The following is a 15,645-nucleotide window of genomic DNA, read 5'->3' as shown; positions in this document are numbered from 1 at the left end:
AAACAGCAAGTTCTGTCTGCACAACAGTGAGCAACACTTAAGGTGCCCACACACTAGGCAGATCAGCGATCTTAAGATGTGAGCATAAAATAGCCTTGAAGTCTTTTGTCCGTTCTGGACAAAAGATTTCAGGCAAACGCAAATTTTCACTAAGATTTATCTATCAAGTAATATTTTGCTAAATCTTCTGATCTTTCAAGCAGCATGTAAGATCAGAAGATTTAGTAAAAGATCCGCGGGAGCGCGCATCTGATCAAGATCGGGCGATTTTTGTCCGATTTGCTGTAAAAATCAGAACAATTCAGATCGATCTGTAAAAAAATAAATCATTCTAGTGTGTGGGCACCTTAAAGCTGGCCATACAGCAGGGCAACCAGCATCTGATCCAGATCCCATCACAATTTCCCATGACTTCCCTGGCATCTTATATGAGTAATTTCATCTATCATAAGATCTACAACTCCCAGCTCATCGCTATTAGCGTCTTCAGATAATGTGTGCAGCACAAAAGATCACAGGATCCACATCATGACCCGCAGTATGGAGCGTTGGATCGTAATGGTACCTAAACACCTCACACTGTTCACTAAAAACACACACAATACATCTCACGACCCGTCAAAATTGTGCGTTCGGACTTGAAACCGTTCAAATGTATGACCACCTTAAATCAGTGATTCATGGTGTTCCTACTAGGCTGCTTCTGCATGTGGCCTGAATAGAAGCTCCCGCTGAAACAACCTGCCCTCTGCCATCCCTCAAATACAAAACTTGTGGTTTAGTGCTCAGTACTAGGGTAACAGATTCTGTGCGCATGTGCATGGCATCTATTCACTGTGTGGATAGAGTTTGTGGGCAGAGTAGAATTTCCAGAAGTGCTGCACCCGTCCCCAAGAGTTCACAAGTTTGTGCCCCTAACCAAGATTGGCCTTTGCATTAACGTACGAACCAATGCTTCCATAATGCCAGCAAGATTGTTTTTTTTTGCTGCAGCAGCCAGTGTATCTATATTAAAAAGGTAACAATGATGAAGACCTACTGGGGAAAAAAAAAACTCATCAGCTTCTTATTAGAGAAGTACACAACTTTCTGTTTACAGCAAAAGGAAGAAAAAAAAGTTTATGTAGCATATTCCAAATCCCATAAAACTAAAATTTAGCATTGTAAAAATTACATATATAGTCGATGTGCTAAAACAGTTTGGCAGCAAAACTTAAGCCAATCTGGAAGAAGAAGAAGCAGATGGCTGAGTACAGGTTTAAACAGAGTTTCAATCATATTTTTTGCCAACCGTAGTGAGTAGGTAGGCTCCTCAATGTAACACCTGCTCACAAAATTATAATGCAGGTTCAATGTTCTGTTCCCCATTTTCTGTTTGATATGCAAAATATAAATAGACTATGTCAATATAAAGTTTTATGGTGCCCATAGACTAGGGCGAGTCTGATGCAATATTGCGCTGCGTTTCCCTTGAAGCTCCCCGTGCGAGAAGTTGCATCAAAAGTGTTTTTTTGTGCATTCAATGTGCATACAATCCTACAATTTATCGCATGCCCCTTGTGATCTGAAATTGGCTGATCGCATGTGGCCAAAAGCACACCATATTTATCTTTGAGAGGTCTTTCTATTAACATAGAGAGCTGGGAAATATTGGGGAGTATGTAGATTGGCAGCCATTTTAACTCTGTACACTCCTGTTTGCTTTGTGACGGGAGCCCTTGCATACCTTGTATATAACCACAGAGCAGTGCGCTTCCTCTCTGTGCACAGTGGGTAGAAGAGGAGTGGCCAGGAAGTGAGCTCAAAACAACTGTGCTCGTATGTGCGATGCGATAAATATTAAGTGCAGCAAATAATATCTTGAGATGCAAGATTCGATTCGCGTGGCCGTGCATGAGGGGGGGCATTCAATGTGCATACATTCATAAATTTATCACACCGATGCGGTTGAAATCGAAGGACTGTATGCAATATCGCCCTAATGTATGGACACCATTACAAAGAGAATTTGTACATAGTCCTTAATTCATTGGCTGCAAAGACAACCGTAACCCAACTAGCCTCTGGCAGGCACATCACCTGGAGAGATGCTATGCAACCAAGCCTTGTTTAAGGACAACTAAGAACTGTTGTTTTTTTTTTCTTTAGGAGAAAAATAAGTTCTATATATTGAAGTACGTAGTTAGATTGTGTTCTGAAACACCAAAATAGGTTTCCTCAAAACTTCCCAAGTAACTATTGTCAGGGCTCAACAAATGTGCCGTAAATGTAGGGACCATCGTTATCCCTACCAGAATGCATATTGTTTGTTACAAAAAAGGGGAGTGCTATCAAATAGTGAGTGTGTCATTTTAAAAGAGGGTGCAGCAATTATTACTGAGACGTGTTCTACTGGTGTCATGGGATCAGTATGAAATCCCGGCAGTCTAAATACCAACCGCCGCAATGCCGACAAGGGGGGCCGTGGATCGCCCCCTCCCCCCTTGCAGGCTCGCCTTACTACGCTCGACACACTTTTATACTCCCTCTAAGGGTGTCATGGGCATAAAGGGACAAAGTGCCGGCATTGCGGCGGCGGTATTTCGACTGCATCCCGGCGTCATGCGTGTACTAATGTGACATTGATGCTAATTGCTTCTACCACTGGCAAATATTTCCTAATCCCTTCCTGGTGCCTTGCACAAAATATCCCCCATTTACTATAACAATTCCACCCCCTACCAGCTACCTGCTCGCTGGGCTCTGAACACTTGCAGACCAGCAAGCAGATCTGAATAGGGCCCATAATGTACTCATTATGCTACGGATTTAGGTCTGTACATGAAACTAGGGTTAATTTTAGACAAAAATATCAGTGTCAACATTGTGACTGCCAACATAATGAAAATGTTGACATTATGTCAGTGTCGTCATTGTAAACAGACATATTAACTGTCATTCTAAATGTTGTTATTTTTATTAATTATGGTTTCGACGGATCATCAACACCCAGTCAAATAAGCCTCACATCAAAGAAAGCAATGGAATGGACCTGGAATCGCACGTAAAAATGAAAAATTGAGTGCCAATCAGATATAAGCCCTCCCAGGGAGCTGCCGCAAAATTTTAAGGGAAATCACATGCAAATTGTGCCTCAGTCAAGTCACAGCAGTGTATGGCAACCTTTATACACACATAGGTCAATTTAATTGGAGGACAAATTAATCAAATTTTAGAAGGAGAGAAAAAGTGCCCATTTTGGAAACCCACATATACCCTCAAACAATACACAAATAGTACTCTTAGGGCTGTTGTCAATTAGCCGTGGTTAAAAACTGCAGATTAATTGAACCCAGGGGCTATTCAATTACAGCCCACTGCAGTAAATGCAAATTAATGTTCGATCATAAGGAAGATCAAACAGTGATCCATGTTAACTGCCATGATCACGGGTGACAAAATGTGTGGCAGCAGGTAATTTACCAATGGAGGAAAAGGTGCTGTAACGTATAATTGAATAGCCCCAGACATTATAGCTAAATGCTACCATCCTTTTTTCGACAAAATAAATGACCGCATTATAGTAAGGCCTTTACATGCAGTCATTTGGTCTTATATACCTAAACTAAACCAAAACCCTACATGTAAGGGCAACCATATGAACAGCTCATAATATGAATAAAAGTAGAAGAAAATAAATCAAATGTATAACCAAGATGATTTTATACAATTATTTACTTTCAGTTTTAAATAACTAAAAGATATTCTGTGTTGTGCATCTGAATGGAGACATTTTCTATTTAAGATGGTCTCAGAAAAGTTTTGTGGCAACCAAAATCCTTTACCATCTCCTCAGCGGCGTCACTATTCAGTAATGAAAAGGAAGTACAAAATTAGTGTTCCAATCAGGTGCATTTTTCATGACCATTTTATTTTTACTAACTACCCCGCCCTGCCCCTTTTAGTAGTAGTACAGTACTCTGTTACTAGAATATAGCTCCAGTTGATCAGCTACATTGTGATGTGTGAAACAGGTTCCAGCCCTGCATAGGCTGCCATGTCATCACCTACACTCCCCTTTACAGACAAATTTGTCAGCACTTTTGGAATACTAGGGACATACACACACACAAAAATGATTTCCTGTGGAAACGAACATAAGCAGCCACATACTGAACAGTTACACAAAATACCCTGTTTCAGGCATTTCCACCATGCTTCTTCAAAAACATAGTTTAAAATGTACTGGAGCAATAGACAACGGAATAATTGCCATGTTGCTAGCTTTTAAATCAGACAAAACAAATAAAATCTGTCTGTCATTTGTATTTAGTACCAAAGGTGCCCAAACACGGTACAATATTTTGTGCGTTTTGAACTAGATCGCCTCGCATGCAAATCACATTTGATTTGCGTGCGATGCCATTCGATCCGTAGCTAGTTCAAAAAGCAAGGGCTGCACAGACTTTGGGGGGTATTTAATGTCAGGGGCACAGCTGTTGAGCTAGCGCGACAGCCGTGCCCCTGTCCTGTTCTCGGTCAGCTCGCCTGGAGCTCGGCAGTCGGGATTCAATGACCCGGCCGCCGAACGGCGAGAAGGGGGCGTGGCCGCGAGTTGAGGGCAGAAACAATTGAGGGCAGAAACAGACGAGCTCCGGCTGGGAGCTTGCCTATTTCCGGCTTTTCTCGGCAGAACGAGCCCGACAGCTTGTGATGTCAGGCTCGTTCTGCGGAGAAACCCTGTTCAATGCTGTCGGGGGAAGACAGCATTGAATAGGGCCCCGCAGTCATCTCCCCCGTCGGGAGATGGCTCTGGGAGGTCGACAAAGATTGAATACCCCCCTTAATGTGCAGTGCGATGGGATGCCCGCGGGAGCACGGCACCCTCGAACCGTGTATGAGCACCGTAACATATTAGGGCTTAAACAGTAATCAGAAAGCCTAAGCCTGAGATAAACAATTAAAGCTTAGTTACCAGGACGAAAAGCTCAGAACTCCTCAGCTATCCAGCCTCCCGAATCTGTGCCTCTGAGCCCCCTCACGCTGCTATTCATGACATATTTCAGTAATGCATTGTTTTAAACTCCTAAAATACTCTAGAAAAAAAAATCATTGACAAATAATTCACACAAAGAAAAAGCCACCTGGAACTAAATACTATGTATATATAAAAAATAATAAAAATATTAATACATATAACAAACGTAATACACATACCTGGTATAATAAACCAGGCATATTAACTGCTGTAGTAAGGTACATTGGGGCATATACTGTATATTGGGTGTGGTATGACTGGCCGACAATCGGGATCCGACAGTCAGTATACGGACATCGGAATCCCTACTGCCGGTGCTCCGACAGGGGGGGCGAGCGCAAAGAAGTCCCTTACTGGCTCGCTGGCTAGCTTCGGTCACCACTAGTTCTAATCTCCCTCTATGGGAGTCGTGGACCTTCACAAGGGAATATAGACTCTATCATTTGGGATCCCCCTTGCCGGAACACCAGCTGTCAGAATTCCTATGTCGGTCAATTGACTGACGGGATCCCGATTGTCTGGCAGTCATCCGGCACCTGATACATTAAGATTGATGAAGTGGAAATAAAGTGGACATAAAGAAAAGGGTGATAATGTACCAGCCAATCAGCTATGTTTGAAAAATGACAGTTAGGAGTTGGCTAGCTGTTGCATTATTACCTTCTACTTTATCTCTTCACCAGATGTATTTTCTGCCCCAATGTGCTTTCTTGCATAAGAGAGATCAGCATTCAATAGGCTGAATAATGACAGCACATGAGGAACATAATAGTCCCAGTCACTTATTCCCTTTAGGGGTATATGATCAAGAATGCTTAGTACTTGTCATTTAATGGATAACGGGTGCTTCAGCAATTTATGGCACTTCGCCTAACAAACTTAAATAGACTGGGAAAAGAAACGTGCCTTTTTAGTCAACTCCATGGCTCTGTGAATTCATTTGGTGTATACAATATTTCCTGACTATTGTTCTAAAGCAAAAAACATTTCAGAAAATCTTAAGGCCCCCATATACTGTTCCGATTTGTCCTAAGGACAAGTCGGCCCAGTTTGCCCTTGAGAGCCCCCCAGCAGCTCCCGGGAGGCACACACTTATATGTGGCACTTATATGTGCCAGCTCCTGAAGAGCTGCGGAGGACCGGCCAGCTGGTGGTGGTGGCAGGGTGTGGGAAGCTCATAGTTGCAGGCAGTGGAGTCTGCCCGAGCAGCGGCGGCTGGGAGCTTGTAGCCACATTTTGCCGGGTGGATGCAGCTGCAGATTATTTTGAAATGACTGAACGGACACGGATTAGCTAAGAGAATTCTATTAGCCAATCAACGTCCGGCCCGTCATTTCAAAATATTCAACAGACACATCCCGCCCCGCCAAATGCTACTACAAGCTCCCACCCGTGCCAATGCTCAGACGGACCCTGCTGCCCACCACTACGAGCTGCCCGTCACCACCACTAGGAGCTGCCTACCCCACGGACCACGCTGCCCGCCCCTAGCTGCACGGGAAAGAGGTCACAGTTCGGGTGGTTGGACGGCCAGCAGGTCCGACGCGATCAGGACCACGCATCAGACTTGAAGGGACATCAAACTGAGCCGATTTCTTGTTCCGATTCGTCGGAACCGACCCAAATCGCCTCAGTGTAAGGACATTTTATGGTGTGTACACACGGTGAGATTCGATTGCTATGCAATCTTTGCTAACTCGGTACTATTTACATACAATTCATACTACAGGTTGAGTATCCCGTATCCGAATATCCGTTATCCGAATTATTCCGAAAACCATACTTTCCAGAAAGTGGAAAAAAAAATTTGTTTAGCTAAAAACTCACTGGGGACATATGTAACAGCCCTACTGAGGACATGATATGTAACTGGCACTATATATGTACAAGAAAATGATTGCTTGGCATTCAAATTCAATATCTGAGATAGTACACAAATTTTGTTTCATGTTTTGAAACCTTGTTTCTTGAACAAATAAAATATATTTGTGTGTATTTTATGTGGTAATAAAATATATTTGTGTGTATATTATGTGTTTATACAGCATAAATGCAAGATACTTCAAAATACATCATTGAAATATTAAAATATTCCAAAATACGGAATAATCCGTTATCCAAAATTCTCCTGGTCCCGAGCATTTTGGATAAGGGATACTCAACCTGTATCTACGTTTGATTTGCACTCTAGAGTCATTGCTGCACTTTCTATCTGGCTTTTCGATTTCAGCTGAACAGGATAGGAAGTTAAAAACATGTTCTATCTCTATACGATGTATATGCAATCCCAATTCGATTCTGACTATATAGTCAAAATTGAATGTTACATAGTAGGTAAGGCTGAAAAAAGACTTGCGTCCATCTAGTTCAACCTGGATGTCAAATGGTACCGTGTGTACACAACACAGCATTACACACATTTGACTTTTTTTTTTCCCTAAATCAATAAAATTCATTAATGCAGCATATCTATAAAGAAAAGGCTTGGAAATGTTAGAAAGTAACAGACATATAGAACCACTGGTATTGACGGGGTTCAGACTGTAAAGTAACACAATGAAGTACTTCTTAACTGGAAGGATGATAATGTGCACCCTTGGCACCCTCAGGCAATGACCTCACCGCACGTCACTGCAAAATACTTCAAATCTTTATACTACTCACAAAAAAAGGATATCGGAATTATCCATGTAACCGGTAGGTAAGCTTGTATAACAACACACTTGTAGCTTACACCAAACATACATTTGGACAGATAGAAGGAGGATAAATCTTTCAGACTATACTTAAATAATATCCCTGTTAGGGGCATCTCCTGCTATTAGCTGACTTTCGCACTGTAAAATGTCTATCTCCACATATCTAGCCATCACCTATAGTATATACACGTATCTAGCCGTCACCACATACAGTATGTAGCTGTCACCCCATAGTATCTACACGTATATAGCCGTCACCACATACAGTATGTAGCCGTCACCCCATAGTATCTACACGTATCTAGCCGTCACCACATACAGTATGTAGCCGTCACCCCATAGTATCTAAACGTATCTATCCGTCACCACGTACAGTATATAGCAGTCATCCCATAGTATCTCCACATATCTAGCCATCACCACATACAGTATGTAGCCATCACCCCATAGTATCTACACGTATCTAGCCGTCACCACGTACAGTATGTAGCCGTCACCCCATAGTATCTAGCCGTCACCACATACAGTATGTAGCCATCACCCCATAGTATCTACACGTATCTATCTGTCACCACGTACAGTATGTAGCCGTCACCCCATAGTATCTACACATATCTATCCGTCACCACGTACAGTATGTACCGTATTTGCCGGCATATAAGACGACTGGGTGTATAATATGACCCCCCAACATTTCCACTCAAAATATATAGTTTGTTATATAAGTGCCCCTGGCGTATAAGACGACCCTCCCACTTGGAGGCATGTTTTTCAGGGGAAAAAAGTAGTCTTATACGCCAGCAAATACAGTAGCTGTCGCCCCATAGTATCTACATGTATATAGCCGTCACCACATACAGTATGTAGCTGTCACCCCATAGTATCTACACGTATCTATCCGTCACCACATACAGTATGTATGTAAAGGGTGTCTAAGTCTGCTGTGGTGTTTGTAGCACAGGTCTGGCTTGCATATCAGTGCTGATATACAGACCACACTGTGCTAGAAGCACTACATGAGACAGTGACAACCCAGGCAGGGAAGAGGAACTGGATGAGTTTTTAAAGATAGCGGGTGCTAGAATGAACACATAGCATCTAGACGTATGTAGCTTTCACCACATAGTATCTACACGTATCTAGCTGTCACCACATACAGTATGTAGCCGTCACCCCATAGTATCTACACGTATCTATCCGTCACCACATACAGTATGTAGCCATCACCCCATAGTATCTACATGTATCTATTCGTCACCACATACAGTATGTAGCTGTCACCCCATAGTATCTACACGTATCTATCCGTCACCATATACAGTATGTAGCCATCACCCCATAGTATCTACACGTATCTATCCGTCACCACATACAGTATGTAGCCGTCACCCCATAGTATCTACACGTATCTATCCGTCACCACATACAGTATGTAGCCATCACCCCATAGTATCTACATGTATCTAATCGTCACCACATACAGTATGTAGCTGTCACCCCATAGTATCTACACGTATCTATCCGTCACCACATACAGTATGTAGCCGTCACCCCATAGTATCTACACGTATCTATCCGTCACCACATACAGTATGTAGCCATCACCCCATAGTATCTACATGTATCTATTCGTCACCACATACAGTATGTAGCTGTCACCCCATAGTATCTACACGTATCTATCCGTCACCACATACAGTATGTAGCCGTCACCCCATAGTATCTCTACGTATCTATCCGTCACCACATACAGTATGTAGCTGTCACCCCATAGTATCTACACGTATCTATTCGTCACCACGTACAGTATGTAGCTGTCACCCCATAGTATCTACACGTATCTATCCGTCACCACATACAGTATGTAGCCATCACCCCATAGTATCTATCCGTCACCACGTACAGTATGTAGCCATCACCCCATAGTATCTACATGTATCTATCCGTCACCACGTACAGTATGTAGCCGTCACCCCATAGTATCTACATGTATCTATCCGTCACCACGTACAGTATGTAGCGGTCACCCCATAGTATCTCTACGTATCTATCCGTTACCACGTACAGTATGTAGCCATCACCCCATAGTATCTACACGTATCTATCTGTCACCACGTACAGTATGTAGCCATCACCCCATAGTATCTATCCGTCACCACGTACAGTATGTAGCCATCACCCCATAGTATCTCCACATATCTAGCCATCACCACATACAGTATGTAGCCGTCACCCCATAGTATCTATCCGTCACCACGTACAGTATGTAGCTGTCACCCCATAGTATCTACACGTATCTATCCGTCACCACTTACAGTATGTAGCCGTCACCCCATAGTATCTATCCGTCACCCCGTACAGTATGTAGCTGTCACCCCATAGTATCTACATGTATCTATCCGTCACCACTTACAGTATGTAGCCGTCACCCCATAGTATCTATCCGTCACCCCGTACAGTATGTAGCTGTCACCCCATAGTATCTACATGTATCTATCCGTCACCACTTACAGTATGTAGCCGTCACCCCATAGTATCTATCCGTCACCCCGTACAGTATGTAGCTGTCACCCCATAGTATCTACACATATCTATCCGTCACCACATACAGTATGTATAGTGTTCACTCTAGGAGTGACACCGGGCAGGGCGGTTGGGGGTGGACCGGGCACACCGACGTCACAGCTGGGGGCGTGCCCGGGCTGCCGACGTCATGAAAGAGGCGTGCCTGGGCCGCCATTGTCATCAGAGGGGGCGGGCCCGGCCCCTCTGAATCCACTGTGCTGCCGGGGAAGCGCCAGGCATCGCCGTCAATGGCGACGTACAGTATGTAGCCATCACCCCATAGTATCTACACGTATCTATCCGTCACCACATACAGTATGTAGCCGTCACCCCATAGTATCTACACGTATCTATCCGTCACCACATACAGTATGTAGCCATCACCCCATAGTATCTACATGTATCTAATCGTCACCACATACAGTATGTAGCTGTCACCCCATAGTATCTACACGTATCTATCCGTCACCACATACAGTATGTAGCCGTCACCCCATAGTATCTACACGTATCTATCCGTCACCACATACAGTATGTAGCCATCACCCCATAGTATCTACATGTATCTATTCGTCACCACATACAGTATGTAGCTGTCACCCCATAGTATCTACACGTATCTATCCGTCACCACATACAGTATGTAGCCGTCACCCCATAGTATCTCTACGTATCTATCCGTCACCACATACAGTATGTAGCTGTCACCCCATAGTATCTACACGTATCTATTCGTCACCACGTACAGTATGTAGCTGTCACCCCATAGTATCTACACGTATCTATCCGTCACCACATACAGTATGTAGCCATCACCCCATAGTATCTATCCGTCACCACGTACAGTATGTAGCCATCACCCCATAGTATCTACATGTATCTATCCGTCACCACGTACAGTATGTAGCCGTCACCCCATAGTATCTACATGTATCTATCCGTCACCACGTACAGTATGTAGCGGTCACCCCATAGTATCTCTACGTATCTATCCGTTACCACGTACAGTATGTAGCCATCACCCCATAGTATCTACACGTATCTATCTGTCACCACGTACAGTATGTAGCCATCACCCCATAGTATCTATCCGTCACCACGTACAGTATGTAGCCATCACCCCATAGTATCTCCACATATCTAGCCATCACCACATACAGTATGTAGCCGTCACCCCATAGTATCTATCCGTCACCACGTACAGTATGTAGCTGTCACCCCATAGTATCTACACGTATCTATCCGTCACCACTTACAGTATGTAGCCGTCACCCCATAGTATCTATCCGTCACCCCGTACAGTATGTAGCTGTCACCCCATAGTATCTACATGTATCTATCCGTCACCACTTACAGTATGTAGCCGTCACCCCATAGTATCTATCCGTCACCCCGTACAGTATGTAGCTGTCACCCCATAGTATCTACATGTATCTATCCGTCACCACTTACAGTATGTAGCCGTCACCCCATAGTATCTATCCGTCACCCCGTACAGTATGTAGCTGTCACCCCATAGTATCTACACATATCTATCCGTCACCACATACAGTATGTATAGTGTTCACTCTAGGAGTGACACCGGGCAGGGCGGTTGGGGGTGGACCGGGCACACCGACGTCACAGCTGGGGGCGTGCCCGGGCTGCCGACGTCATGAAAGAGGCGTGCCTGGGCCGCCATTGTCATCAGAGGGGGCGGGCCCGGCCCCTCTGAATCCACTGTGCTGCCGGGGAAGCGCCAGGCATCGCCGTCAATGGCGACGCTGGGCTTCCCCGTGAGGCTGTTTTAGCGGGGCGCTGCGAGACGGGCAGGGCGCATTTTGCCCTTTAAAAATCGGGCAGGGCGCAGCGCCCCGCTAAAACAGCCTAGCGGGAACACTAATGTATGTAAAGGGAGTCTATGTCTGCTGTGGTGTTTGTAGCACAGGACTGGTTTGCAGATCAGTGCTGATATACAGACCACACTGTGCTAGAAGCTTACATGCATAGGTTTTGGACGACTCATATAAAGGTATCTTTATAGGATATGGAATCTCACAAATTTCTTCCAAATAAAAGGCTTTATTCCAATAAAAACACAGTGTAGGGCCACAGTCCTTAACAGCAGAAATAACCGCACTAGCGTGAACCCGGGTACAGTGTGGGCAATACCGTATTTTATGAAAAGTGATCCCGCACCACTGGACAATAAAATTGACACTGGTTTCGATGTGTTTCGGCACGCTGCAGTGCCTTTATCAAGTAATGTGTCAGCAGCGGGTCTCTCTGATGGTTAAATCTGTGGGGGACTGTCTCCACAGCTCCCACCACGTGCAAACAGAAAGCCGGCATATTGGAACAATTCTTTCAGCGCAAGTAGACTCATTTTTTTGTTTTTTTATTGTATATGTAGATGGTCCGGTGACCATCATTATTAGTCTGTTGCTGCTCGAAGTTTACAGCGCCAGAGGTGAAATTATTTTTCTTTTGTCATATCAGACAGTGACACCCCAGGCAGGGAAGAGGAACTGCATGGGTTTTCAAAGATAGCGGGTGCTAGAATGAAAACATAGCATCTACATGACCCAGGTTGTGCCCGGGCGACCAGGACTGTATGCATGCGCACTTTGAACTGTATATCCTATGGTTCACATACCATCTGGTAACTAAATTCATGCACTTTTCCATTGTTGTACTTGGCACTTACCATTGGATTTTATGTGTGTGATAATACTTTTTATTGTAAATTGTTTGACCGTGATGTACATGTCCTTTTCCCCTTGTATATGAATTATATGTGTGAATATTAAACGGTATGCACTATGAGAATTATATGCTCTTCTTACATGTTCAACTGAATGGAAGGAGCTGAGAGTGATACCGATTCCTAAAAGGACATAGGAGAGAGGGAAGTAACACTGTCATATTGTATCTAGCGCTGGTGGTGGGCAATCCCAACTTATTTGCAGTTCTATACACTTTCTTTGGGGTGCTGAGAAACACCATAGGGGAACGCATACCCTAGCTGCTAGTGCGCACTGGGTGAGACACTCTGATCTATATTTGCATCTACATGCATGTAGCTGTCACCCCATAGTATATCCATGTATCTAGCAGACACCACGCCCAGTATGTAGCGGTCACCACGCACAGTATGTAGCTGTCACTCCATAACATCTACATGTATCTAGTTGTCACCACGTACAGTATGCAGCCGTCACCCCATAACATCTACATGTATCTAGTTGTCACCATGTACAGTATGCAGCCGTCACCCCATAGTAGCTACAAGTATGTAGCTGTCACCACGTACAGTATGTAGCTGTCCCTTTATAACATATCCATGTATATGAAGCAGTTACCACGTACAGCATGTAGTTGTCACCCCATAGCACATCCACATACCTAGCCCTCACCACTTACAGTATGTAGCCATCACCTCAGAGTATCTCCACAGCACCAAAATGTATCTAACTGCCACCACATGCTTCTAAAATGTAGTTAGCCGTATTCTCATGGCATCTCCTTATTCCGAGCGGTCACTTTTTGCCTTCTCCATCTGTAACATATCTAACAGCATTGAAATTTGTCACTTCGTGACATGCCCTATCTTTTACAGTACTCACACCAAGCCTAGCAGGATATTTACCAATGCACGGAAAGAGATAAAGTGCACAGAGATAATGTAGAAACCAATCAGCTTTTAACTCATTTTACAGGCTGTTTAAGAAATGTCAGGAGATGAGTGGTTGGTACTTTATCTCACTTCAAACTCTGATAAATCTCTCTCCTTGGCAGATATCACTAATTTTCTAGTTGCAGGACCTGGTGGCCTCCTTCCTGGCTGTCACACCCAATGTCCGCTTCTCATCCATTATACACCTGCATCCAAACCATCCCATACTGTAGCTGTCACATGCTTACTCCTGCCTCCTACGGTCTCACGCCAGGGTGACAGCATCCTTCTCCCATACATCCCCTGACACCCTCTACCTGCCTTATACCCTCTGACAACCTCCATGCACAGCCACTCTCCGGCTGCAGTACACAGAGCCGCGGCCTCTACACTGCATCCGCAACCGGCATATCTCCAGCTCTTACCTTTCCTGCGGAAGAAGGACATGGCGTCGCCGGCTCCAGGAGCTGCCCGGTTCACTCAGCGCATGCTGGGGCGCCCCGGCTCCCCTCCCCCAGGACACGGGATGCCGGGGACGCCGGTCACTGGGCTCTGCAGGAAGGAGGAACCCCGGCAGTTCTAGCATGGATGAGGTTTTCTTCTTCCTCCGGTCGCAGATCCTACCCGCGCCATATTGTCAACAGCAGCACAGCCTTCCGGGGTGCGCAGCGCACGGTGGTTCCTTACCCAGAGCTGCTGAAGCTTAGGCGGCCATCTTTACGAAGGGCACGGTACCACAGTACTGCAAAATAATTTGCTTATTTTGTTACAATCTTTTCCAAATGGACCAAACATGTTTTATACATTTTCATTTCACTTCTCTAACTAAGTACAAGGAATATCTACAACATGGACCAGGGGTTTATTTAATTCAGTAATTTTTATTATGGTTTTTGCATTAAACAAACATACAAACCCCCCAGCATAAACATAGAGAGTAGTAGTAAACCAGAGAGCAAAATTCTATATATATCAAAAATAATGTCACAGGGCAGGTATATATCAAATGAGACATAGGATGGCAATAATGGTATAATAGCATTACGAATTTATCAATAGATCGGTGAAGTTTCCCTTTGCTCAAAGGTGCCATTTGAGCTCCAGGAATAACGAGTATAAGTTACACATGCATGCAAGATAAGCCCCCACACCAGTATATACCATATAACACCATTGCATATAAGCTATTCTAATTTAACAGTATATTACCCCATATAGAAAAGAGAGGTATACATTGCACTAAATAGTAAATAGAGGATGTAATATAACATAAACACTCATCTGGTCAAATCAAGGAAGCAGGAAAAATAAAATCAACAACGTCCACCCAAAAGGAACCCCAAAAGAGACCGCCCCCATAACCCCCCACCCTGTACAACCCACCCCCAACTAGGCGTTGGTTCTGGTTCTCTTAACCGTACCCCCCCCCCCCCCCCCCCCCCCAAACTAACTAAACTACCTATCTATTCTATTTCCCTCTCCCCCCATAACTTACAGGATATTATATTTGAGGATGTAGTGGGGGTAGTGGTCTCAGACCTAGTATTGAAACAGGACAAAAAGTGGCTCCCATATCACCCCAATCAATTACAGAGTCCTCAGGCCTATATAATAAAGAATAAATAGCAGTGCAGTGAGCGCTAGCTAAATCAGAAAAGTAACAGACATGGGCATGTAACAATACCGAAGTATAGGCATTTAGAATCGAG

General features: G+C 44.2%; 1 protein-coding gene across 1 annotated transcript in view; it reads right to left on the bottom strand.

The window, feature by feature from the left end:
* AKAP10 (A-kinase anchoring protein 10) overlaps positions 1-14,612 on the bottom strand; it is a 70,475-nt gene extending 55,863 nt beyond the window's left edge. The window contains exon 1 of the mRNA XM_083172426.1: positions 14,362-14,612. Within this exon, the coding sequence (XP_083028552.1) occupies positions 14,362-14,383 (22 nt within the window). The 5' untranslated portion in view covers positions 14,384-14,612. The remainder of the gene's footprint in view (positions 1-14,361) is intronic.
* Between the last annotated feature and the right edge of the window lie 1,033 nt (positions 14,613-15,645).

Source organism: Crinia signifera, chromosome 2 (genome assembly GCF_055691185.1).
Source record: "Crinia signifera chromosome 2, ASM5569118v1, whole genome shotgun sequence".
Taxonomy (NCBI): Eukaryota; Metazoa; Chordata; class Amphibia; order Anura; family Myobatrachidae; genus Crinia; species Crinia signifera.
The sequence above is the reverse complement of the archived record's forward strand: the minus strand, read 5'-3'. Positions and strand labels throughout refer to the sequence as shown.